The sequence below is a fragment of the Alternaria alternata genome (genome assembly GCF_001642055.1).
Source record: "Alternaria alternata strain SRC1lrK2f unplaced genomic scaffold CC77scaffold_14, whole genome shotgun sequence".
Lineage (NCBI taxonomy): Eukaryota > Fungi > Ascomycota > Dothideomycetes > Pleosporales > Pleosporaceae > Alternaria > Alternaria alternata.
In genome coordinates, this window is record NW_017306203.1 from 366595 (window position 1) to 392407 (window position 25813).

General features: G+C 50.0%; 10 protein-coding genes across 10 annotated transcripts; 7 read left to right on the top strand and 3 right to left on the bottom strand.

The window, feature by feature from the left end:
* Nucleotides 1-71: 71 nt before the first annotated feature.
* CC77DRAFT_1032337 (Piwi-domain-containing protein) lies at nt 72-3445 on the top strand (the record flags this gene model as incomplete). The annotated part of the gene is made up of 6 exons (XM_018526727.1): nt 72-148; nt 261-1067; nt 1131-1850; nt 1913-2915; nt 3098-3248; nt 3312-3445. 6 exons carry the CDS (start codon nt 72-74, stop codon nt 3443-3445), a joined length of 2892 nt encoding a protein of 963 aa, XP_018384336.1.
* Nucleotides 3446-3881: 436 nt separating this feature from the next.
* On the top strand, nt 3882-6453 carry CC77DRAFT_1021782 (hypothetical protein). Its single transcript, XM_018525327.1, has 3 exons — nt 3882-4707; nt 4761-5196; nt 5254-6453. The coding sequence occupies exons 1-3, from the start codon at nt 4185-4187 to the stop codon at nt 6023-6025; spliced, it is 1731 nt and encodes a 576-aa protein (XP_018384337.1). The 5' UTR covers nt 3882-4184; the 3' UTR covers nt 6026-6453.
* A 1136-nt stretch (nt 6454-7589) lies between these two features.
* On the top strand, nt 7590-9524 carry CC77DRAFT_175442 (HET-domain-containing protein). The gene is made up of 2 exons (XM_018530468.1): nt 7590-7685; nt 7735-9524. The coding sequence occupies exon 2, from the start codon at nt 7800-7802 to the stop codon at nt 9477-9479; it is 1680 nt and encodes a 559-aa protein (XP_018384338.1). The 5' UTR covers nt 7590-7685; nt 7735-7799; the 3' UTR covers nt 9480-9524.
* Nucleotides 9525-9845: 321 nt separating this feature from the next.
* On the bottom strand, nt 9846-13513 carry CC77DRAFT_1021783 (hypothetical protein). The gene is made up of 4 exons (XM_018525328.1): nt 12024-13513; nt 10666-11974; nt 10382-10612; nt 9846-10325 (listed from the first exon to the last, which is right to left on the bottom strand). The coding sequence occupies exons 1-4, from the start codon at nt 13239-13241 to the stop codon at nt 9982-9984; spliced, it is 3102 nt and encodes a 1033-aa protein (XP_018384339.1). The 5' UTR covers nt 13242-13513; the 3' UTR covers nt 9846-9981.
* Nucleotides 13514-13751: 238 nt separating this feature from the next.
* Nucleotides 13752-16112, top strand: CC77DRAFT_175930 (general substrate transporter). The gene is made up of 4 exons (XM_018530469.1): nt 13752-13835; nt 13944-14283; nt 14339-14783; nt 14833-16112. Exons 2-4 carry the CDS (start codon nt 14150-14152, stop codon nt 15886-15888), a joined length of 1635 nt encoding a protein of 544 aa, XP_018384340.1. The 5' UTR covers nt 13752-13835; nt 13944-14149; the 3' UTR covers nt 15889-16112.
* Nucleotides 16071-17265, top strand: CC77DRAFT_1032340 (hypothetical protein; the record flags this gene model as incomplete). Its single annotated transcript, XM_018526728.1, has 2 exons — nt 16071-16113; nt 16445-17265. The coding sequence occupies 2 exons, from the start codon at nt 16071-16073 to the stop codon at nt 17263-17265; spliced, it is 864 nt and encodes a 287-aa protein (XP_018384341.1).
* A 42-nt stretch (nt 17266-17307) lies between these two features.
* Nucleotides 17308-18713, bottom strand: CC77DRAFT_175941 (hypothetical protein). The gene is made up of 3 exons (XM_018530470.1): nt 18134-18713; nt 17528-18046; nt 17308-17464 (listed from the first exon to the last, which is right to left on the bottom strand). The coding sequence occupies exons 1-3, from the start codon at nt 18539-18541 to the stop codon at nt 17351-17353; spliced, it is 1041 nt and encodes a 346-aa protein (XP_018384342.1). The 5' UTR covers nt 18542-18713; the 3' UTR covers nt 17308-17350.
* A 1465-nt stretch (nt 18714-20178) lies between these two features.
* CC77DRAFT_1021785 (ubiquitin-conjugating enzyme E2 H) lies at nt 20179-21262 on the top strand (the record flags this gene model as incomplete). The annotated part of the gene is made up of 4 exons (XM_018525329.1): nt 20179-20233; nt 20282-20396; nt 20453-20634; nt 20684-21262. 4 exons carry the CDS (start codon nt 20179-20181, stop codon nt 20821-20823), a joined length of 492 nt encoding a protein of 163 aa, XP_018384343.1. The 3' UTR covers nt 20824-21262.
* Nucleotides 21263-22169: 907 nt separating this feature from the next.
* CC77DRAFT_1062843 (alpha/beta-hydrolase) lies at nt 22170-22883 on the bottom strand (the record flags this gene model as incomplete). Its single annotated transcript, XM_018528574.1, has 1 exon — nt 22170-22883. The coding sequence occupies one exon, from the start codon at nt 22881-22883 to the stop codon at nt 22170-22172; it is 714 nt and encodes a 237-aa protein (XP_018384344.1).
* Nucleotides 22884-23759: 876 nt separating this feature from the next.
* Nucleotides 23760-25711, top strand: CC77DRAFT_1072979 (cytochrome P450; the record flags this gene model as incomplete). The annotated part of the gene is made up of 9 exons (XM_018529173.1): nt 23760-23891; nt 23939-24021; nt 24090-24148; nt 24202-24527; nt 24584-24646; nt 24700-24862; nt 24938-25033; nt 25121-25468; nt 25527-25711. 9 exons carry the CDS (start codon nt 23760-23762, stop codon nt 25709-25711), a joined length of 1455 nt encoding a protein of 484 aa, XP_018384345.1.
* Nucleotides 25712-25813: the final 102 nt, after the last annotated feature.

Below are 25813 nucleotides of genomic sequence, written 5' to 3' on the forward strand. Positions count from 1 at the left end.
TCACTATTCTCTGCTGTCGCTCGCTCAACACTCAAACGTCTACAACACCAGACCTCAACACCATATCCACGATGACGGGACGAGGGCGAGGGCGTGGTGGCGGTGCAGGCTACTATAAACCAGCTCGTGAGGTGGCTAGAGTCTATGGGTAAGCCGCACCAGACTATCGATCAGATAGTGCATCACTGTGGTAGATGTCGCAGCTATGCAGACAGGAGCCTCTATACAGGTACATACGTAGATTTCTAACATCCACACAGCAACGGCCAATTCCCCGCACCCAATCCTCAAGTCGTCAAGCTAGAGAACGAAATGGTCAAACCTGGCTTGTCATCAGCGATGGCGGCCAGCTCCCTGGATTTCAAACTGCCCTCCCGACCTGCCTATGGCATGCAGGGAAGGGCTATCGCACTGTACGCTAACTACTTCGAATTGAAAGCCGCAAACAAGAACAAAGATCTGTACCGCTACTCACTCGCGTTTCGGTCCGCGGAAGAGTCAGAGTTGAAGGACAAGAAAGTCAAGAAGAAGCGGGTGATAGAGATACTACTGGACATGCCACCCTTTTCGACACTCAAGATTGCCAGTGATTGGACTCAGAAGCTTGTGTCCGCACAAAAGATACCACTCGCCGAAGAAGGCCAAGAGTATACCGTTGAATTCTACCACAAGGACCGTGGACCTTTGCCTCCACCCACACCCAACGAAGAAGCCAGACTAACAGAGGCTCGCACACGAAAGACGTATCACATACGCGTCCAAGCAATCGGCTCTGTCTCGCTCGCAGACCTTCTGCAAGATCTGTCTGGACCGAAATCCACCTATCCACTGAAGCTCGAGGCTATTGATGCCTTGAACACTATCATGGCACATGGACCCAGCACTGCGCTCAACATCACCACCGCAGGAAACAAGTTCTTTCCTTTCGGTAATCATCCCCAAATGGAGTCATCCGACCTCGAGGAAGGTCTTCAGGCTCAACGCGGATACTTCACCAGTGTGCGTACAAGCGCGAGCAGAATGCTCGTCAACCTCAACGTCGCGACTGGTGCTTTTTATAATTCTGGGTGAGTTGATTCTACGCAGGAATTTCGTTTGCGTCGTACACTAACTCTGGCACCCATGTTCAGACCCCTTATTGAAATGATGAAAGAGGTCTGTGGAAGTTACCCACCACTTAGCGAACAGCGTCATAAACAGGTTTCGAAATTCTTCAGTCCCATCAGAGTTGAGACGAACTATCTGCCTGACGACAGTAGCAAAAACAAAGAGAACAAAGGAACCAAACGTCAAGTGCGCACCGTAATCCTCGCCCCTTATGGAAAGAACGCAACGAATGTTACCTTCTCAAAAACGGACGCCAATGGAAACGTCACTCACCCTACAGTCCAGCAGCACTTCCTGGAGGAGCACAACATAAGACTCCACTTTCCGCGAGCACCTTTGGCCAATGCTAGAAACGCTGATGACCCAAACCCAATTTGGATACCAGCTGAGCTGTGCAAGATCCTGCCTGGTCAGCTAAAACGAGGTCTGCTCACATCTGATCAAACGGCCAAAATGATCACATTTGCTGCCCGCAGGCCACATGCAAACGCCGAGTCAATCACTGGCAATGGCTTGACAGTTACCATGATCAATCCAGTGGTAAATGGTGAGAATACGAACTTGAAGGAATTCGGCGTCAAGGTCGACCCCAGGATGATCACTGTACCTGGCCGGATTCTGATGCCTCCAACTGTGATGTACAAGGGTTTGAAGAACCGGACCCCGAACAATGGGACATGGAACTTGAAGGTCTCAGAACTGGGTCTTTCGCCATTCCGCGTCGTGAAGAAGCTGGGTGAATGGTAAGCTTACCTGGACCTGAAGTGGATACAAGACAAGAGCTAACATAGACACCAACCTCTAGGTCTACACTCATCATCAATTCCGGGAGATATGATACTATTCCAGGCGGGATCGAGGGCCTCAAGGCCGATCTGCACAAGTTCCGGGAGGAGCTCAACAAGTACGGTCTGAATCTCATCGAGCCTCAAAAACCATGCATCATCAACATTGCACCAGGAATCCTGGAGGACGCAAAACGCCATCCAGAATTTGTGGATACTATTCGATCATTGGTTGAGACTGGGCTGAGGACTCAATTGCCTAAAAAACCAACCTTCTTGTTGGTCCTGCTGCCCAGCGACAACATTATACTTTACGACACACTCAAGTCTCTGTTTGACTTGACGTACGGAATACCGAGTGTCTGCTGCGTTGGCAAAAAATTCGACAAGAAGTCAGAACAAATCTACGCAAACGTCGCAATGAAGGTCAACCAGAAGCTCGGTGGCGTCAACCACGTGGTTGATATCAAGAGGATGACACCACTGGACACGCAAACCATCATCTTCGGCATCGACGTGACGCATCCATCTCCTGGAAGTTCGGAAACCGCACCAAGTATCGCTGGTGTAGTGGCTTCGATCGATGCAATGTTCTCGCAATACCCCGCGAGCATGCGTCGCCAACAGGGTTACAAAGAGATGGTCACGGACCTGGAGGAGATGATCATCGAACGTCTCCGGTTATGGCAGAAGCGCAACCAAGACCGTCTCCCAAACAAGGTTATCGTCTACCGCGACGGAGTGGGTGAAGGCCAGTACCAGCAAGTCGTCGAGACTGAAGGTGAATCGTTCAGCAAGGCATTCGACAGACTGTACGGCGCCAGGGCAAAGCACCCGAAGCTCTCCATCGTTATGGTCGGTAAGCGGCATCATACGCGTTTCTACCCGACAAAGATGGAGGATACAGACGGGACCACAGGCAACCCGAAGCCGGGTACTGTTGTTGATCGGGGTGTTACTGGCGAGAAGTTGTTCGACTTCTTCCTGCTTGCGCATCAGGGTAAGGAAGCCAATCCGCGCACTGTGACATACAGCTAATTTATGATAGTATGTTGCTCTCTCTGTCACCTACATCATCAAAAGCACGAGAAACCGGAGAAAGCATCCAAGACTCTACCACCGCCATATACAGCTCGAAGACCGTCTTCAACACTCACCTCTCTCTATAAGAAGCAACATGATCGCTTGTACTGATATCGTGATAGGGACTACAAGGCACTTCGCGACCAGCACACTACGTCGTGCTCAAAGACGAAAACAAGTTCGGAGCCGATCAGCTCCAAACCCTGACAAACAACCTGTGCTATACCTTCGCTCGCGCCACTCGATCTGTCAGCATATGCCCTCCAGCATACTGTAAGTGTCTCTGTACAAACTGCTTGTGAGAATCGTTGGCTGACTTGATAAAACCACCTTCAGATGCAGACATCCTTTGCGAATGCGGTCGGTCGTATCTAAACAGCGTACTCAAAGGCCCTGGTGCGGCGTTGAGTGAGAGTGCTTGGTCGCGAGATGTAAATCCGGCACTAAGCGAGACGATGTACTACCTCTAAGGGGGAACTGAGGTATGCGGCAAGCAAGGAGCGAGCTGTATTACTTGTTCTCTTGCATTCCCTGTTTACTGAGGCAATGCAGCGTTGCTTTTTGCCGCCACCCCACTTCTATATCGACATGGCTGTCTCCACATTTGCCCAGTTGGAATTGGCGTTGGTTTTGTTTGTTGCGTAGGCGTAGATGGAGAGGTATTGCAGACATGGTATTGGTCAGAATTAGGCAGACATAGCTGTCGAACTCCAGTCACTCGTTCAGACTTTAAGTTTATTGCATGGCGCTCAATAATGTTATCGTCACGACTCGGGCATGCAAGGGTCTAGGCGCGAGTGTGCTGCAGGGCGTCACGGGGTCGCGGTCGCCTTTCCCCGCACTAGCCCGGAGCGATGACAGCCAACCACATCAGGTCTCCCAGCCACTCCGTTTCACCCCACTGCAGCCCTGGACAGCACACGGACGGTTGATCTCGCTCCTCGAATGGATTAGCTTATCGCTGGTATACGGAGAGCAGAGAGGCCCGCCTTCACCATGAGCGCATTCTCTCCCGACTCATTCACGACCAAAGCGCTAGGCACCCGCGACACTGCACGGTTCCTGCCCCGATTCACGCGTCACAAGGGTACTCCCATGTGCCTGCAGAGCCCCCCACACTGTGAGACCATACCGCCATAGCATACCAACACCAGCCTTGTTCGCACCCGTCCCCATTCCTCCACCACCACCGACTGCGCGCAAAAGATGATGGACACGACGGATCGCGGCAGCATATACGAGCACGACATTCCGTCTCTGAGCGCCTCACTCGAGGCCTTCGACCCAGAGCGCAGCATGCACTCGGCCTACAGCGGCCGCTCCAACATGCATTCGTCGCGCTGGAGCGTGCCCCAGGACGACGTCGACTCCGAGACCGAGTCGGACGGCCCATGGGCGCCCCCAGCCTGGCAGAAGTCCCAATCGAGCAACCACTGGTACAGGAAGTCGCTGCTGGGCGAGAGCGCAATGCGCAACAGCCCCTCCAAGTCGCCCTTTGAGTACCGCACCGACCGCGACGTGACGCCTTCGCGCATACCGCTGCCAGAGTCGCCCTACAAGATGACGCCGCGCACAAGCCCAGAACCCATACCCGAGGAGGAACAGCGATACATGTCCAACAACATTGCGTCGCGCCTGCAGAGCCCATGCGAAGACCCTCAGGCGAGCGCGGGCGCATTGCACGGAACTGAATCAACCGTGTCGCAACACGATGAGGGGCCAGTAGAGGGGTGTAAGTAGTCGCTGTTCCCTCCGCGCGCGCGCTGTGCAATCTAACAGCCATAGTCATGCGCTTTGCTTACAGAGGAGAAGCCAAGTTCCGCACTGCGCCCATTGAAGACACCATATCTACCGTCGCGTCTGGCCTTCACATCTTTACGAGGTCGCGCGCAAACGTCATCTTCACGGTCGCGACCGTCTTCTTATCTTATCTCTTGCTGCAGCCCTGGCAAGCTAGTCTCATTCCGGATGTCGCGAATGTCGCCAACATGGCCAAGCAATTCGAGCCGCTGCTTTATGCTTCGGAAAGTGTTATCCCCCGGTCGCGCGAGTTGGCTGATGCTAGTATCGCAGTCCAAGACCTGGGGGAGAGCGTGCGCGCGACAAACATGTCGGCGTCGTCTGTCATCATCGACCAGCTCGACGACTTGGGCGATAGCCTCAAAATCCTATCAGAAAAGATTACCAGTTTCTTCACCAATGTAGATGGCGATATGGACTCGTAGGTATACATCTGTCTTGACCTCATCACACCTACTGATCTGTTCTCGCATCGCAGCATCCTCATAACCATGGAATGGGCAAAGCGCGAATTGCAAAGCATCCAAGGCCCTAAAATAGGCATGATCGACACCGTCATCGATAACGTGCATGGCGGCCTAAGTAAAATCGGTCTTCTAGAACGCAACGACGGGTCCCCAACAGCTATTGGTCATGTTGTAAACGATATCCTGGGCCACACCACTCAACAGCGGAGCAAAGCCACTCTACAACGGACATTTGACTACCTGTTGTCTACGCTTGAAGAAAACATTGCCAACGAACTTGCGCGCGCAGACGTGCTTTTCCAGCTCTTTGAATCCGTAGACCGCCAATTCCACAACCTGCATCGCTCCGTTGCCAAGGAAGAAGACAGTCTTGCCAATCGCAAAGACGAGTTCCTAGCCAGCATGTGGCGACAAACCATCAACAACAAGATGAAGATTAAAAAGTACGAAAAAAACCTCAAGCTGCTGAAAGATGTCCGGGCGTCGACATTGATTAACAAGTCGGAACTCAAAGTTCACATTCAAATTATACATTCGGTGAGGGATCAGTTGGATAAAGCCAGGAAGAATTTGATTAGTCCGTTGATTCGCGCGGCGCAGAGTAATAGCTTTGGAATTGATCAGCAGCTTAGTGATCTTACGGGCACGTATAGTTTTCTCAAGACGCTGAGGGATGATCAGAAGAAGAAGGTTAGGCAGCAGATGTGGGGGGAGCCGAAGAAACGCATTGCTATTACTGCTGGGGGTAAGGAGGAGATTGAAGATGGTGAGGAGAGCGAGTGAGAAGGAAACATTCTTTGGTTTTTTTCCTAGGCTTATCTTCTTTCGTCTCGCGCTCTCTCTCTCTTCACCTGGCGGCGTTTTTTTCTTCTACTTTTGCATAGCGAAACTTGAGCTTGGCTACTGCTGCTACTTCTTCTGATCGTTCTAGCATGGCGAAATGGTTAGACAAAGGAGGAGTGGGGTGCTTACTACACAGACACACATGCATCAACGAGATGCTGGGCGTATTGGATGGGACTCATGTACCGGCATTGATGCCTTGATATTTTTTTGTAAGGCGAAGAGGGATTGGATGGAATAGGGACGGGATTGGCAACACAATGGCGTTTGAGTAGCGATGTATTCGCATTATGTAACTAGGAACTCAATTCAATTATAAAGTTAAAACATGGTTGAAGTGCCGGTCATAACCGTAACTTCGGATACGTATCTGCTTAGCCTGGATACTATTTAAAATGTCAGCAGTAAAGTGTTTTGTTGCCCTATAAAGCAGGCCTGATACTCTTCTTCCAACGTCGAGCTTCACGGCAACTATCTAGAGCTCCATGGTGGCTCTCCAAAACCGCATAAGATTCATGGCTTTGGTTGCAATCAATGAAACTTCTAAACAAGTATATATACAGCTGCATACAGTGAAGCTAAGTAAGTGTTTGGGAACACACTTCTACTGCGGTACAATACAATGTAATTCAACAGCGTTGTGTCTGCGTCTTATCACCAGCACATCCGTCATATCAAAAGCAGGCCTGATTTGGTTCAGGACGTGTGAGCTGGAGCGCACGCTCGAGTTGGACGATTAACGCTGCTCTCTCATTTGCTGCAGCTAACTACCGCGGTTACAAAGGTTGCGCGAAGTGCCGAAGCTACGGCCTCCAAACCCAAGTCTATACCAAAGCACAAACCAATGACCTCTGCCAAACAACTCGGGCCTCGAGGACACCTGAGGACACAACTCCCGTTCTTGCAGCCTACGCACCGAAGACTGTGGTCTTAGCACCCAATGGGGTAGAAGCTGCTCATTGGCCAAGGCTTCAGCCGCAGCCAAACCCCTCTGTGGCGATACGCAGTATAAAGCTGATTGTGACGAGCACCCCCGCCTCCAAATCATACTACTGCAGATCTGCTTCCCTCCTCATGCCCAAGCACGCTTCATTCTTCCGCAAACTCCTAAGGAGACGGGCTGTTACGGACCAGGTATGCGACAAAGTGGCAGGAAGAACTCCTATGACTCTGCATGACAATTTCAACATTGAGAGGTTTTTGGGATGGATGAACGAATCACCGTGCTACAATCTCGATGATCAAAACCCGTCCGACTGGACTCCTTTCCAAGGTTGCGCCTATTGTAATGGGCTTTGTTCTGTTCTCGAATCTGCAGATTCCGTGCGTCAACTTCTCGACGGGCAGAGAGTTCCACTATTCCAAGGGCGATATGAAGAGCTAAAAAGCCTTTCTATAAGAGGCTGCAAGTTCGCTGAATGTCTTATAGGCTACGTGGATGACGATTCCGAGACAGACCATGGATTGGAGAGGCCGATAGCCCTGGCCCTTCGGCGAGTTGATAAAACCGGCCCATCAAGCGTGCGATTGATCTCACTCGTTGGAGAAAATGATCATATCAGTGTAAATCCCTTCTATCTCGCTGTTGGGACCGCTGCTAGTGAGTTTACTCCCGCCTGCTCTCTAAGATACTAAGAGCTCTTCATTAGATGATCCTGCACATACTATAACACTTGGTCTACCAGATGCTGACCCAACATCGCCTCAAAATCTGATGCTGCTTAAACACTGGCTGCGTTGTTGTGCAAGCCGTCAGCCTGGACACGAAGCATGTCCAGATGTGATGCCAATTAGAACGGAACTTCCTACACGCGTGGTTTATGTTGGCACAGATAAAGAGCATGACCCTCCTGGGCTACATCTAGGTAATAGAGAAAAAGCTGCATATGTCGCTCTCAGCTACTGTTGGGGTGGCCCCCAGAGGCATCAGACTGAAAGAAACAGGATCGAACGATACATGCATACCTTACCAGTGGAAGAACTGCCAAAATCACTTCAAGATGCCATTCTCCTTACTCGTGCCCTTGGGTTCCAATACATCTGGATCGACTCTCTTTGTATCATTCAGGACTGCGATGAAGACAAGGATCGCGAAATCACCAAAATGGCCAACATATACAAAAATGCGGTCTTAACGATTTCCGCTGCAACAGCTGAGTCTTGCGACGATGGGTTTCTGGGCGTACAAGAAAAGAGGGTTCAGCTACTCCAACAGAATGCCATCAAACTCCCAATAAACTGCCTCAATGGAGCCATTGGGTCTGTACTACTGTATCCCTCCAGGTCACTATTTCGAAATACCGACGGGCTTGTAGCAATAGAAAAAAGGGCATGGACTTACCAAGAGCAATTACTGTCTCGTCGCGTGGTTAGTTTCTTCGAAGATGCCATGGAGTGGAGCTGCTACTCTTGCCATCTGTCCGATGATAGGCTGGGGAACGACGAATTAGGTGCAACGGATCCGGCATATCTAGAATTAACAAAACCATCATATGAAAGGTCATATGGTATGGGCCAGCTTTTACGCGTCTTGCCAAGACATGAACGTAAATCTCCAAAAGAACTTGAGACTTTATCCTTGTTTTGGCAGAGGGCAGTGTTCGAGTACACACTGGGTAGTCTGTCAAATCTAGACGACAGACTTCCCGCAATTGCTGGAATTGCGTCTGAGTTCTACAAGATGACCGGCGACGTTTATATCGCGGGGCTTTGGAAGTCGTGTTTGATAAGAGACCTGCAGTGGCGAACCCGTCGCCAATTGTACGAGTCATCGAACAACACCGGTAGGAACGATTTCAAGTATGATGCCCCTACTTGGACCTGGGCATCTGTCCATGACTGCGTAATTATATTCTCCAGCGCGCAGCATGATATCGATTCAGGAAGAGTGGTAATTATCGACTGTAAGGTCAATCGAGTATCAGCCTCTGCACCGTTTGGATCTGTCAATGGTGGAGAACTTAAGATTCGTGCACCAATCAAATTCCTCAGTGACAGAGAGGTCGAGGAGGTGCTGAACCCGACACATCTTGACGACGAAAAGCTTGACGAGCTGCTGAGGCTGAAACTGAGCAGTGCGATGTTCATTGGAGGGATCTTTTATGACATGAGATCGCGGCGTCACGGCGACGAGCCTACTACACTACGTGGTGGAGCAGCTCTACCTATCAAGTTAACAGGAATCTGGTGCCTTGGATTGTCAAGACACGCAGACCTCAACTACGAATCGAGTGGTTTAGCCCTTGCAAAGCGGGCAGATGATCTTTTTGAACGGATAGGGCTCTTCCAGATCTACGTAGGCGACAATTGGCACGATTATGGAGCGGTCGAACAGCATGAGCTAAGGACAAGTTGGGGCGATGACTATGTAGTCACCACTGTTACTATTGTCTAGGAGATCTTATCTAGACTATCATTGTTGCGGAAGCAAAAAGCAAGGACGAAGACAAAGGCAAACAGGGTTGTAAGTGCTGGGAACAGAGGCTATATACTTTCAAACGATGAAGGGGACGAGATGGATGTTAGGTGATCGATAGATATCTTTCCAGCTGTTGCTTGTGTGGTACACAGCTGAGGTGGTGCACGAAATCTCCTAGCAAGTTCACGAATGCGGACCAGTTCCGCTCGTTTATCAGCGACGTCAGCCGTCATGCGTTGACAGTACAGGGTATGCTTAGGCAACCAGATTCATAACAATACTAGAACGAAGTTCGAACATCCCGTATTTGAACTTGTTGCAAATCGGTATCAACTCCAATGTGCACATATCATCATATTCGCTTGCATTATACTATTTCGTCACTAACTAAATACAGACTATATGACTATATCTCTACTGTAAATCACATGTTGCTTTGCGACAATGCGACATTGGCAACAACACTCGAATGCTGACTTCAAGATGAGCGTCGATTGGCGTGCGCAGTTCCTGAGTCCCTCCTTCGACTACTGCTGGATAATCGGCTTGATGCGGTCGTTGTCACCCTCAGCAACGCCTGTGATTTGACAACCTGTTGTAGTTCCTGGTATCTGATCATGAACTCTGTCAGATCGCTCTCGCTCCTAAAACGCAGTTTGAGCCTCGTCGATGAAGCATCATCAGGCTGATAGACCGGGTATCCGTCGTCGCCTACTTCTATTGCAGTCATAGTAGTTGTGTCCAGTTGAGAGCCATGAGATTTGCATGAAATGTTGATTACGGCTTGCTGAGAGTCAACGATGGTCATCTTACCTACGTTTACTAGTGTATTTGTGTTAGCTGGACAACTTTCAAGGGGAAAAGGTGGTGGAAGCTACCTGATCCGCTGCGCCAGAGATAGCCTTTTCCCGGCCTGCGATTCCGGTGACGGAATGTAATTTGTGCCACCTGTCGTACACTTGACTGGACTTCTAAGCATCGTTTCCATAGAATAACCTCTGACTCTCCATAGTTCGTCTTTGGCAGCGTGTTCATCTTCTTTATTTCCACATCGGAGGCAAAAAAGCACATGGTCCAGCCTGTAAGAGATTCGAACATTTGTTTCAAACCTGTCCAATCAGCTTTACTGTCTTCAGATCTTATTTGAATGAGAAACACGTACCTTCAGGCAAGAACGTAGAGTTCTCAAAGCTGCACGGAAACGTCATCGAGTATTCACTCAACACCAATGCGCTCTCTGTGTATCGCGCAATCTTAGTCTCGTCCTTCCAAGGCTCGTTGTTGATGTCTGAGTAGTAGTGAGGAGTCGATACTTGGTCGAACCGGATGACCATAACGCCGGATTTTATCTGAATGTCCAGATCGAGGTTCGACCAGTGTATGAACGCCCGGAAGGTGCTTCTGGAAGGCAATTCGTAGGTAGCTAGACAGGCTAAGCGATAGCCGAGGGTTTCGTTGTCACATAAATCTACGACAAGCAGTCTTTGCTGGCCCACAATATTAACCATGCGCCATTCCTTAACGCCATCTAGTCCGCTGTAGATGGTACAAAAATCTGTCTCGACTACCTTGGCTATTCCAGCTTCTGCGAAGAGCAACATGATCTCATTGTTCGGCTTCTCGGAATCGTATATGCAGTCCCAGCTCTGTTTATTGTTCACAGTAGGTCCAGGGTTCCATTGGTTACAATCGGACCAGCTCAATGTGAGACTCATGTCCTCGACCACGAAGTTGAGATCCGTCAAAGGTAACCAGAACGAGCTGCACGTCCGTTGATTGTGAGACTCGTGCTTGTAACTTACGACTAGTCGGCGCGTTTTGAACCAGATTTTCGATATCTCACTGTAGGATTCGTACACATATAGCATATCCTTTTGGAGGCCGCAATTCTCATTTGTCTCCATTGTTGGTTGCTTCGCCCTGATGAGTAGATCCACGTTGGGTAAACATAGAATAAGGCGCTCTTTTCCCCCGTCGTGATTTGGTCGAGGAACACAATTGCATGTGTGCAAGGAGTCAACGGGTGGTAGCTCTAGATGATGCACAAGTCCGCTTGACCACTGTACGAGACCCTGCGATCCTATGGACGATTCAGCAAAACTCGTTGGATGGCCGGTCGTCGGTGATCCGCAGCCGAGCGATGGACTTGGTGACGACCCTGTATCTTCGACAACAACAACGACCGGATCGTTACCAGGTACATGTACTCGTGGTATCGGGAGCGTCTTCGTCACAGATTCGTCCAGAATGGAAGTGCGATCATCAGCCGCGATAGGAGTTGAGGGTAGGGATGAAGGATGTCGTGATGGAGTTTCCTCCAAGTCAGTTTGCACGATAGTCTCCTCGGGTCTCTTGATCGATGCAGTTCCACTCCCACCTTGACAGCATGGGCCTATGAGGCTGGAATCGTTTCTACAGAACCACTGAAGGACTTGTTTGGCATCAGGTCGCGAGTTTCGATCCTTGTACATCTGAACGTTGTGAGCATACGCAATATTGAGATGAGCTGTGATCACTCACCATTTTCTTGATCAATTGCTGGATATTCGTCGCGAGTGTATCATGTCGGATGTTCTCGAGTGAGAAACCAGACAGCCATTTGTGCAGATCCTCTAGGCAATCTTCATCATATATTCTACGCAAATTGCCACCAATACGCTCTGATAGCTCGGTCATGTGTTTGCCAGCCAAAACGGTCAACATGTCGCAAAAGACACGGCCTAATGACCAGACGTCTGAACTGTTATCGCGAGCATCCGCATACCAAACTTCGGGAGCGCAATAGCCTTGGGTCATAGCAGACGGTCCTTCTGTGGTAGGGTGAGACCCACTCCAGTCGAACGAAATACCAAAGTCGCACAAGTAGACAGTCCTGTTGTGCAGAAGGATATTGCCTGGTTTGATATCTTTGTGACGTATGGACTGCCTGTGTAGATACGCCAATGCAGATGCTAAACACCCAAACCATTGCCGTAAGTTGGTGGAAATTTCGAGGTTAAGTGGTGTGGAGGGATTATGCAACACATCCTTGAGTGAGCTGTCTGCTACAGGATCAAGAACAAGTGCGAAGTCCTCCAGATCCGTGTAGCTTGCGACGAGTCGTACCATGTGAGGATGGATGACCGTGTCAGGATGACTGATTTTGCGCAGTATAAGTAGCTCGTCCATGAATGGCTGGAGGTGCTTTTCCTGTTTATTCCTCTTGTCGCGCGTCAAGCGTTTGCAGGCGTATAGTCGTCCTTTGTCCGGATTATCAAAAGTGGTAAGCTGCACTCTGAAGACTGTAGCTGTTCCTCCATTGTCCAATTCCTTTTCGTCCTTGAAGGTGCGCTTTCCATTTTCCAGATGAAGGTGCAGCTGTGAATTGTGATCTAAACTTTCCTGGCTTCTGAGCTTAGGATTTGACAATAGGTACCGCTGTGCCTTTCGGAATTCATCCCAGGGTTTCGCGTTACACAGAGCGTTTAAGGTTTTGAATATACTCTCGTTGAGAGGCAGACAATAGTCGTTGACATTGGCGCTCAGGATCTCCTCCAATACATTGTTGTCGCACTCTAGCATGCGCAAGAGAGTGAACAGTCGGGGTCTGTCGCTGAATTGCGTGATCAGGGGATCTTCGTGTTCCTCGAGAAGCTTCCGAATATCGAAGACAATGGCATCATCTACAAACGGCGAGCTGTATAGGTTGGAGGTCAAGTGATCGATTTCCTCTCCGCCCACTGCGCGCGTGGGGCACATGATGATGCCGATTTTGTGGAGACGGGCATCTCCAGGTGAACGCGAGAAGAACCAGGCTGAAAGTCGAAAGATTGCTGGGGAAGTGCGGTAGCCACGTCGAACTTGGTGGCGCCTGTTCGTTTTGATGGTTGCCTGCCGCCTGCGGCTCTTGCAACCCCTGCTCAACCCCAACTCAACCCCAGCTTCCCCGTCCCTCCGCACCTTTCCAATCTCCACCATGCATCACAACATCACCGCATCATGGCTAGTGGCTCTGACAATACTTACTTTCTATTGTTTCTGCAATCATCAGGCTTCAAAGGCCCATAAAACCTGAATTATAGTGGCTGAGCCCCCGGCTGTATAAGCCAAGGGGTCCTCCTGCAAAGCCAAGCACGCCTCAGCCCCCACACAGAGTTCTGTGTGCAACCTCACGGACAAATTTGTCTCGCTGGCAGATCTCTCAGCTTATCCACCAATATTGGCCATATGAATGCCAAGCAGGAGCTACTCTCACCGGTGATGAATCGAGATGGTCGACGCAGCAGAGCCTCATTGCGTTGTGGCCTGTTGTTCAGTCCAATGCGAATGAGCCGCCCTCTAGATCATTCGCAGGTATAAGCGTTCGGCATATCCCCTCTGATCAGTCTGGTACCTGACTACATTGCCTACCTCCAACGGCCTTTCAGGTACATGCTGACACGATGAGCGGCGACCGTACAGACACTGCCGCCGCACCTGTAGGGGGTAAAACAGACCGACGACTGATCAATCCTTTCACAAAATGGTCTCACGATGAAGTGCTACAACATGCAGAGGCTTTCATACTGAGATCGGGCCTGAACGACTACAGAGATCACCTTCGCAAGGGTGCATCCCTCGCACAGTCGAGAATACTACTTGACAACGAAGAATCTGGATACGGTGGCATGACCTTGAGCGACAAGGAGCGCGAAGCGCTTCGTAAGGAGTACAGCGACAACCGGTGGGACCGCTTCAACCAGCCAAAAAAATTGTACTTCCTTGTGGCCTGTTGTTCACTCGGTGCTGCGGTGCAAGGATGGTACGTAGAGCGAAGTCGCAATCTTGTCCCTCTTTGACACCAATAGGGACCAAAGTGCCATCAACGGAGCGCAGCTCTTCTATCCAGATCACTTTGGCATCGAAAACAACACTACTTTGATAGGACTTGTGAACGGCGCCCCATACCTTTGTTGCGCACTGGCTTGCTGCCTCAATTACCCGTTGAACAAATACCTCGACCGCCGCGGTGTTATTTTCGCAACCTGCCTCATAAGTTCCGTAACTTGTCTTCTACAAGCATTTTCACAAAAGTGGTGGCATCTGTTCCTCGCAAGGTTCGCATTGGGGTTCGGAATCGGACCGAAGAGTGCTACTATACCAATCTACGCGGCTGAAGCTGCTCCAGAAAATATCCGAGGCGCACTGGTGATGATGTGGCAGATGTGGACTGCATTTGGTATCATGTGTGGCTGCTTATCCGGTGTCGCATTCACAAAAGTTGGTGGTACCCTTGGGTGGCGACTAATGCTCGGCAGCCCAGTATGTGCGAGTCAATCCAATTCGAATGCTTGCTGCTGACCAAAAGTAGATGGTACTTCCACTCCTCGTCGTTATATATATCTACGCCCTGCCGGAGTCTCCAAGAGTTTTACTTGCTAAAGCACGGAAAGATGGATCAAAAGCACATGAGCTTTACGAAGAGGCCTTTCTCGCCTTGAAAGGTCTTCGCAATTCCAAAGTCCAAGCAGCGCGCGACCTTTTCCTGATGGACTATCTCTTGGGAGAGGAAGCCAAGATAATGCATGATCAAAGGCGGTTTGTTGAGCTATTCACCGTCGGTCGGTGTCGTCGCGCATTGACAGCATCTGTCATCTGTATGTTCCTGCAACAGATGTGCGGTGTCAACATCACAGTCTACTACTCATCGCAGACCATGAAGGTGGAAGCAGGCTGGTCTCCTGAGAGTTCACTTTTGCTGTCTGCCGGCTTTGGTATTATCAACTTTCTCTTCGCGTTCCCAGCGGTGTGGACGATCGACACCTTTGGACGCCGAAACCTTCTCCTCTTCACCTTTCCGTTCATGGCCCTGTTCCAATTCATCATGGTTGTAGCCGTGGCTCTACCGGATGTTACCCAAAAACGCGCGCTTGCGATTGTAGGAATGTACCTGTTTGGTATTGCCTATTCACCAGGTGAAGGGCCTGTACCGTTCGTCTATAGTGCCGAGTCCATGCCTTTGTACAATCGCGACTACGGCATGGGTATAGTCACTGCCATCAATTGGCTCTTCAACTTCATCGTATCTTTTACTTGGCCAAGCATGAAAGATAGTAAAGAGGGACTGGGGCCATCGGGAGCCTTCGCCTGGTATGGAGTGTGGTGTCTTATAGGATGGTGGCTGATTCTCTTATTTGTGCCAGAAACGAAAGATTTAACACTGGAAGAACTAGACCAAGTCTTCGAGAGGCCAACACGCCACTATATAGAGCATGGGTTAGACCAGCTCCGATGGTTCATTGGGTACCACGTCTTGAGAAAGAGAGGCATGAAGAATGGAAGACCGATATTCATCCAGAAAGTCGAAACAAAGAGGCGACGTGACCCAAGGGGTGACCGCCCGCAGATGGCACAGCGACTAAATTAATTGACCAGTCTCGAAGCCGAATAAGCAATTTGTGGGAATGAATCGGCGATCACGTACTCTTGCAGCGTTTATAGTACTTATTAGTCTGACTTTTACCAACAAAGTGCGCAATCACATAGTTACCATATATTGGAATTGGAATGTTTTTTCGTAGCATGTTGACGAGTGCGGATTCTTTCCGCATGTCCATCGGCAACGTCAGCCACCATGTGCTGACAGCACAGGGTATGCTTAGGCAACCAGCTCTTGTATTAACATCATCAAAAAGTAGTAGGCTTGTATACTCGGCAGCTACAGTTCTTATAGAGCGTCGACTTGACTCATTCCGTAGGAGATTACCGCATAGTCCACTATTGGAATCCACCACTCCTTCCCAATACCTCTTCTCGACCGTCCAGGCCTCAGATCCAACTCGCGAAATCGTAAAACATCCATCCCGCATCCAAGATGCAGAAGCGCGCCAAAAGATCTGCCCGTAAACCAAACCGCGCTCCCCTTCCCTCGCCCCAAATCCTAGACCCCCAACCCTCAGGAACCCAACCCATCATCCGCCAAGGTTGCGAAGCAGTCGTATACCACATCCCCATCTCTCCACCCTCCCTTACCCTCCCTTCTTCACCCACGCCATCCCCATACAAAACCACAATCTCCCTCCCTCGCTACTCTACATGGACATCAGGACTGCACTTCCACACCACGCACACCGAATACCTACGTCTACTCCGCGGCGCCATCTTCATCTACCTCGACGGCGAGACCCAGATCCTAAGCGCGAAAGCAGGCGGCAGCGTAGCCATATACGGGCATAAGACTGCAGTAAACACAAGACCTGGCTTACAAGTCAAAGTAAACAAGTACGCGAGACATGACTGGGGCAGAGCACGTGAGTACTTGTCACGTAGCAGAAGAATAATCTGCGTCGCACCGCGTCACCCAGAAGACGTCGACGACGAGGTTGTGGTGGAGGAGTGGACGGAGCCGGTAGATCTGGTCAAGCCGCTGTTCTTCTGGAATCTAAATGCTGTTGTTTTGACGCCGCTGGATGCGCGTCTTGAAAGAAGGAGGAAGAAGGCAGCGAGGTGGATGTTAGGTAGATGGTGGGTGTCTTTGCAGCTGTTTACTATCTTTCATGAGTTGGATAACTGGCCTGTTGTTGTTGGGTTGAGGGGTATGCTGGGCGAGGAGACGGGCTGGCCGTGGATGGGGAGATGGAATCGGCAGATTGAGGGGGCGGTGGAATGGTGCATTATCATGATTGTGGTGGGATTCGCGAGGGCGGTGGGGTGGGTGTTGGGCGTTAAGGCTGTTGAAAAGGGACGGACGCCGGAAGGGTTATGGGAGGGGTATCAAAAGAACAGAGCGTGGAAGCAGGTGTGATGATCTCTGATGTATCGCGCGAAATTTTTATCATCTTCTAATAGGATAGGAGTCTATAAAGTGAGTACATAGATCAGCGGCGCTACTATAACAGATCCGACTTCTCCTTCTCCTCGTCGACTAGGTCTCTAAACTCCTCAAACGCTTTCTGATCCATCGGGTACGTATGCTGCTCAGCAGGATAACTCCTACTCTTAACCTGTAGAAACGGAGATAAAGAGTCAGTGTATATTTCACAAATATTCATGCACTTGCAACTTACCTCATCCTTGTACTGACTTATCGCCCTATGCGCCTCCTCCCACACGTTCCCATACTGCTTCACAAACTTGGGCAAAAACCTTCCCGGCGGGAAATTTCCCAACATGTCGACCTGCACAAGGACCTGCCCTGAGCACCCATTCCCGGCCCCGATCCCAATCGTCGGGATCCGTAACTCCCTCGTCACCAACGCAGCGACTTGTGCAGGCACAGCCTCCAGTACTACTGCGAACGCTCCGGCTTGCTGCACGGCGAGTGCATCGTCCAGGAGCTTGAGAGCGCTGTGTGTGGATTTACCCTGCACACGGAAACCGCCGAGGGCGTTTTGGCGCTGTGGTGTGAGACCGATGTGCGCGAGGACAGGGATGCCGGCGGATGTTATCTTGGAGATGGTGGGTGCCATTTCGGCGCCACCTTCTAGTTTTATGGCTTTCATGCGGCCGATCTTTATCATACGGATAGCAGATTCGAGGGCTTGGGCGGGAGAGATCTCATAGGTTCCCATGGGAAGGTCGCCGACCTATTCAAACATTCAGCATCAGCAAGCGGACATGACTTGGAGGTAGTCGTGAGAGTAAGGGGTATGGAGAGATAAATATGGACATACAGTGAAAGCGCCTTTCGTCGCGCGCGCCACGGACTTGCAGTGCAGCAGCATCTCTTCCATTAATACTTCGCTCGTGTCTTCCATGCCGAGTGCGACCATGGCTAGACTGTCGCCAACCAGTATCATGTCCATGCCAGCATGGTCGGCGACATGAGCGCTGGGGAAGTCATGCGCGGTGATCATGGTTATGGGCTCGCCTTTGCGGTAGAGACTCTGAAGCGTGTTGATGGTGACGGGTTTACGGGCGTTTGCTGGCGCAGAGCCCAACGGTGAGTGCGAACTCCATCGCCGTTGTGCGCAGGTCAAAACGGTTCGCGGTATCGGCGACGACGATGGTTGGTATATACGTGGTGCTGCTACAGTATATTGCGAGCATGTTCGCAGCACGTTCACGAGGGCACGCGACATGGCGGAAGTGTCGCAAGTGCGGTGGTGGAGAGGATTTTTGGAGTGAGAAAGATTTTCACAGCCCCTGGAGACGACGCGGAGATGTGTTCGTAAGCCATGACTTTAGGGCGGGAGGGGGATTGCTTTTAAGCAACATGTGCAGAAAGCTGCGCTGAAGATTGTATACCTAACCTTGGAGTTTTGGAAGAACCGAGGGTCAGCCTCCACCCGCCGAGACGCCAGGGGTGTCACCCTTTCGGCGAGTCGAGTGCTCGGTACACCCCGCCTTCAGCCATTAGTATTCAAGTGTTTTGGCGCATATGTCTGATCTTTTTGTTCTTTATTTCTGTTTGCCAGAGAAACAGTTAGCATGTACAATGTATCATTCGGACCAGCGGTGAAGGACCCAGGCAGGATCTCGGGGAAGCTGCGGCATTGCTCCACAGTGATTGGACGTCTGTTGTACCGGCTGCAGCACATTCAAACGTGAACGCGCATCGACGAGGATGATCTCTATGTCTTTCTCCAAGTCCTGTGGTGATAGGTTCGGTCTTGCTGGCGGATCGCCAGTCTAAGCTATCTGTTGCGAGCATCTCTCATTGTTGTCATGCTCTGTCGCAACCGAGCATAGCACACTTGGCGCTAGGTTCGCGTCATCTTTAGTCGTAGACTGTCTTTGGAGTATCGGCTTGTCGATCTGGACCCTTGATGTGGCTACCGGTTTGTGGTACCTGGTGATGCAGCCTTTGGTTTCATCACATCTGTACTGCCTGATAGTAGACGCGTAGATAGACTATGTGATATTAGGTCTCAAGATGGGACGATAGAGTTGTTAAGAAGAAGCCTCTGTGAATGCTATAGAAGGTGTATCACAGCGATGGCGCGTCATGTTCTCGGCGATGACTGGCCGGGGAGACGTGCGCAAGCGTGACATGCCGGCTCTCGACGCTCGTGATCACGACTACCTCCACCATCACTCCCACTTGCTCCCTCCAACACATCCTAGCCAAACAAAAGACAGCAACACACAACTGCCAAATACGACACGAATCAAAGGCTACGAAGAGCCATACCTTGCCAACAAACCACTTGTAGCTTGCCAGCGAACGCGCCCCTCATCCGCTATCGATAACCCCCGCCGCCGACCTCACGAGAGCTCCCGCCACGAGCGACGGACTACCATAAAGATCTCGAATACCCCCAGAAGGAATCGCAGCTCCACGATAAGAACAACATACTGTCATAGTGCTGTAGCAACCGCGTCAAGATGAGTTCGCCAAAGAGACGTATCGAGACGGATGTATGTGGAGACCTTCACCCTGGCGATAGATAAGAAGGGACAAGAGCTAACAGAGGTCTTCTGTCGAACTATACAGGTCATGAAGTAGGTTGCGCATTGTTAGGCTGGAATATAGAGTGCTAACAGCAGAACAGGATGTATGTTAATCGGTTTCCTCGCTCATTTGCCTCACGCGCCTGGCACCCCTATGGCGGACCCCAGAGCTGGTAGCTAATGAAACGCAGGCTCATGAGTGACTACGAGGTGACGCTCGTCAACGACAACAGTGAGTAGCATTGCGCCGATTCCTGCCAGATACACAGCTAACAAAATATAGTGTTAGTGATTTCTACCATTCAAATACGCACCCATTGAAACGATGCTAACACACCATAGGCAGGAGTTCTACGTCAGGTTCAAGGGCCCGGTAGAGAGTAAGCCAGGAAATCTCACGCAACCAACAATGCGCTAACGTCATACAGCGCCATTCGAAGGTGGCCTCTGGAAGATCCACGTCGAGCTCCCCGACCAATACCCCTACAAGAGTCCCAGCATCGGATTTGTTAACCGTATCTTCCATCCCAACATCGATGAACTGTATGGCTCGCCCACTCCCTTCCACCACGTCACCAAATCTCCGCTTACATACACAGCTCCGGCTCCGTCTGTCTCGATGTCATCAACCAGACCTGGTCACCAATGTACGACATGATCAACATCTTCGAGGTCTTCCTTCCCCAACTCCTGCGCTACCCCAACCCAACCGATCCCCTTAACGGAGAAGCTGCGGCGCTGTTGATGCGGGAACCGAAAAGCTACGATGCCAAGGTCAAGGGTACGTAGTATACAGGTGCTAGGAGTAGAGTCGAGCTAAGATTAGCCAGAATACGTTCAAAAGTACGCCAACAAGGATACCGCTGAAGACTCCGACAAAGACGATGGCGACGACGATGAGATGAGTTCGGTTGGTAGCTATGAGTCGGGTGATGAGGATGAGGCGGCAGGGAACATGGAGGATATCTGAGATCCTATCAGCCTCCCTTCGTACTATTCACGGCCCTTCCTCTTCACTCTGTCTCCATGGCTGGCGATATGGCGCACAAAGGGTACGTTGCTACTTATTCCCCTGGTATTTGGCTGCTTCACGGTTTGGGTATAGGATGAGACTTTTCTGTTGGCGTTTTCGTTGATTACTTTCGGACAACATGAGAGGGGTTAGAGAATATGCTATTACCATTCCATCGTCCCTGGCCTTTGTAGACGGAATGACTGGATAGCCTTTCCGAATCTAAATTTCTGTGGCAATGTCTGGATTCGTGTATGTCGTGTCAAGTACCTTATGGTTTCATTGTTTGCGGCCATCTTCTTCGCTTGCATAAACTCGGTTCTAATCTCGTGTATTTTCGCTCGATTCCGACAGCCAAGGAAGACCAATCGAGCCATACCATCACAGCAACATCAACAACAACACGACGCCCTGGATAACACATTGCAACTGCTCCGAACATCGAACTAGGCACTGATCTGCTCTTCTATGCGCAAAGTCTGCCTTACGATATATATCTAAGAGACTACAAGATGTATAGCGTATCTAGAGCGATAATTTTCTCTCATTAGACTTTGACAAAAGAAGGTCTTGGGAGATTAAAAACAAAGCGCAAGTCTACTAACAAGATAGTGCGATTGGACATTGTTGTGTGTATGTAGATCTCGCGAGCCGTACGGCCGTATCGGCGTCACTGCCACTATTGTTCTGACTTTCCCCCTTGTCTTGTGTGATGTAAGTTCGCCCTTACCAGTGACACTGGTGGTGAAGATCGCATGAGGACGTGTTTATCGGTTTCTACCAGCTCGTTTGAGAGGAACATCCGCAGTATATAGCTTTATTGCGCACTTGGATTTTGAAGACAGCGACCTGATACAAGCTTATGTGACCCGTAATGCAGGCCATGACAATGCATGTTACAGGTTTTCATACACCAACAGACGCAGTCCTTGTGTTACGACTGGAACGAAGGTAGTGAGAAAGGGCAAGGTATAGGCTGTATGCCTGCTGCTGTATGTGATGTTCTACCAACTTATTTCCCTACCAAAAGGTTGTCGACAAACTTTCTAGTTTCCTCACCGATGCGATGAGGATGCTCTTCTTGTGGAAAATGACCAGAGTTTCCGAGCCTAACGACTGGGGGGGGGGGGGGGGGGGGGTTGCCCATCCACTCGGCAACATCATTAACCCTGTGCGGCGGCAACAACATACCTGGGTTTACTGAGAATAATAGTTTTGGAACTTGGTTGTTGCCCTCCTTCAACCTACCGATATGAAGATGCGAGGGCAGTACATGTCTCACATGCATTTCGTACAGTCACAACTCACCAGTTCCAAGCTTTATAGAGAATCTCGCCGACTTCTGGGGCACGACCCTCAAGTGGAATCTCGTTAGGCATCCGCCATTGGGGTTCGCGGTCAGCCAGATGTGCAAACGGCCTACGATAGTGTCCCATTACCGCGTCAGGAAGAGATTCCTTTGAAGTACCTTCTTCCCCAAGAATAACTTCAACGAAGTAATTCTCTTCAATGACACACTGGTGCCCAGTTTCGGGATCGCGCATCTTACTCAGATTCCTCTCCCAGCCTACGAAGTCCTCCGTAGTCACCATCATGTGAATGAACTCCATGCAAACCAATCCAGCCATCCGTTCCTCATTCTTTCGTGCCCAGTCGAACCCCAAACCAGAGCCCCAGTCATGTATAACGAAAACCACCTTTTCGTTCGCTGGTACTACAGCTTCCATAAACGCCGCAAAATACTCAATATGCTCTTTAATGTAGTATCCGCCTGAAGGCATCTTTCCCGAATCTCCAAAGCCTACAAGATCAGGCGCGACGCAACGGGCAACAGGTGATACATGCGGAATAACATTGCGCCAAAGATAAGATGACGTTGGATTTCCGTGCACGAAGACAACGGTTGTCGTTGCAGCTGTACTGGGATGACCGGTGTCGACATAAGCCATGAAGGAATCGAGAGTATTGACACGTTTCTTCTCAAACGGGAAATCTGGGGATATTTCTTCTGCAGCCATGTTGGTGCTTCTAAAGTGGTCCACGTGCAAATCAGGTAGGCTTGTGTAATGTATGGATTGATGCCTCGAGTGTGACTATAGAGATTGATTCTCACAATGACCTCGAGAGTTCATATAAAACGTCTTGATCACGCTAACACATTACGGCGAGAGATGTGGTGCTCGTGAGCCAAGGCCTTGCGGCCGTAAGGTATGATCGAGTGCAAAACTCCAAGCGGTTTCTCCGGACTTGGCCCTCAGGCCCATGCGTGACGATGGATAGATGTTCTGCCGGTATGTGGAGGCAAAACCCAGTAGACCTTGCTCCTACTTTGAAATTGTGGAGTTCTGGGGGTCCGGTGTCCGCGTTTCTGCGAATAGTGCAGATCAATATCGAGGATTACTCACCAGTGGCGACCAATCACATGTCTGACTGAGCTCAACGCCAGAGTGTATGGATGCGAAAGGTCAACAATCTAGCACCACAAAAACTCCATGTAGCCGGATTTTGAGAGAGAAGGAGCCAATCCAACTTCCATATCTCGCCTGCATCATGGTGTGAATCTGCCAAACAAATCACTTAGCGCATTCCTCTCCCACGATTGTACAACAGGACTAATGAAACAGGATATTGATACACAAACTATATCGAGGTTTTATCAAATGACCCGACCCAGGGTTGTTCTCGCGATATGTGGAGTAGAGTGACGTTGCAAGATCGATGCACAACTAGTTCATCACAGCGGTACATGCTACAGTGTGACATCATGACCTACGCCTGGGCGGACTTTTGAGAATTTATTGACCCGACAGATCTATAAAAGTGTTCCGGAGAGCACTCATCCTAAGAGCAACACTGGTATCATATCTCGAACGCAGTACCTACCGACTCTCCAAATGTCGTCGCAACACTCGAACAATCCTTTGATCTCCTCATTCTGCTACCAAGGGCATACAATATCGGCGCAATCTATACCTCCTTTTTCAGTTTTCTCTAGAACCCTCATAGTGCTCTTGCCTTTCATCACCGTGTGTTCTCTCTGCATCTATATTTGTTCAGACTAACAAAACCGCAGTGGTTTCTTTACAGTGGATTAACCAATCGACTTACTGACCTGCCTGGTCCCAGAATCAGCCGATGGACAAATTTACGGTTAAAGTAAGTTCTCATAAACTCCATTATGGTAACCCTATGGCTTTTTTTTGATTACATATCTGATGGTATAGGCATGCAACACTGCGAGGATACAGGGGCCAATATATCCAAGCACTTCACGAACGTTACGGTCAGTGATATCGCGATTCGTTATATTTTAGCGTACCAAGCTGAAAATATTAGGTCCCATCGTCCGCATATCTCCCTATGAAGTCTCGGTAGCCGATATAGCCGCTGCCAAATCCATTTACAGGGTTGGTAGCCCATTCATGAAATCCTCATGGTACAGTTTCTTCACCGGGGAGACCAAGGAACCAAATCTGTTCACGGTAACGGATCCACACATCCACGCAAACTTTCGCAGATTAGTGGCGTACAACTTCTCTGAGAAATGGATTAAAAATTTGGAGCCATACATCGCCAAGACTGTAAGACTAGCTATCGAGAGGATAGCCGGAGATATAAAGGAACACGGGCACAGCGATATTTACAAGTGGTTCACGTTCATGGTGAGTGTACCAAGCGCCTTGTAGCTACTAATATCTGGGCGCTAATCACAATCTAGGCAACTGATGTTGTTGGACAGTCGTCTTTTGGGGAGTCTTTCCGGATGCTTGAGACTGGAATTGTTTGTTTGCCAATCTCTCCGCCATCCTAGATCAGGCTAATCATATATGACAGAAAACCCAGTACGTCAAGGACCTTGAGGAGGTCCCTGTGAGAGGCATGCTTAGGGCAGAATTCCCCCTCCTGATGAACATACTGTATTATCTCCCATTTGGGTCGAAAGAAGTTCAGCGCTCAAGGGAGCGAATCGCTGATTACTCGAAAGAATCCATCATGAGTAAGTCAAACCGTGGGATCTCCGGATCCTATATATGTTGATTGGAACACCCGCTAATCATAATTCCAACAATAGGATATTGGAATCTTCTGAAAACCGGAGAGGAAAATGTCAAGCCTACACTCCTAACGAAAGCGTACGATGCCGTTGAAGATGGAAGCATGACTACTAGTCAATTGGAACGCGAGGCTATAGTGTATCTTGTAGCCGGCACAGATACCACCGCACTTTCGGCCATCTACACAGTGTAGAATTTAGCTTGCCATCCAGAGATCGAAGCAGCTGTGATTCAAGAAGTCGCAGCCCTTCCGGACGGCTTCACAGATGACAATTTGCGCAAGTGCAAGTTACTCAACAACGTGCTTACCGAAACGCTCCGCATAAGGCCCCCTATTGGCCAAAGTCTTCCTCGTGTTGTTCCCGAAGGGGGAGCTGAACTATGCGGACATCACGTCCCGGCAGGCGCTATCGTTGGAGTACAAGCGTGGTCGATGCACCGTAACCCGACAGTATTCAAGGATCCGGAAAGGTTCATTCCTGCAAGATGGGACAATCCTTCAACAGATATGCTGCAAAGCTTCTACACGTTCGGTGGAGGTAGTCGAGGTAAGGTTTGGCCCTTTATATCTTTACTAGGAACGTACTTGACTAACATGGATTTTAGCCTGCATCGGGGCACACTTTGCTCAGCTTGAACTTCGCCATGCTCTTGCAAACTTTTACCGTACCTTTACGAAAGGCGTTACAGCGTCGAGTGCTAGGTCGTTCAGCAAGGCAGAGATGGAGGTCGACACATACTTCATGACTTTGCCAAAAGGCAAGCGATGTGTCATCGAACCAAAAGAATAGCACGCCTCCCTTCCTATGCTGCTCTATAGAGCGTTTCGCTAATTCTTTCTGTAGTTGATGTGGCAATAGTCCTCTCACCTACACCGGTGGGCAAATCCTGTC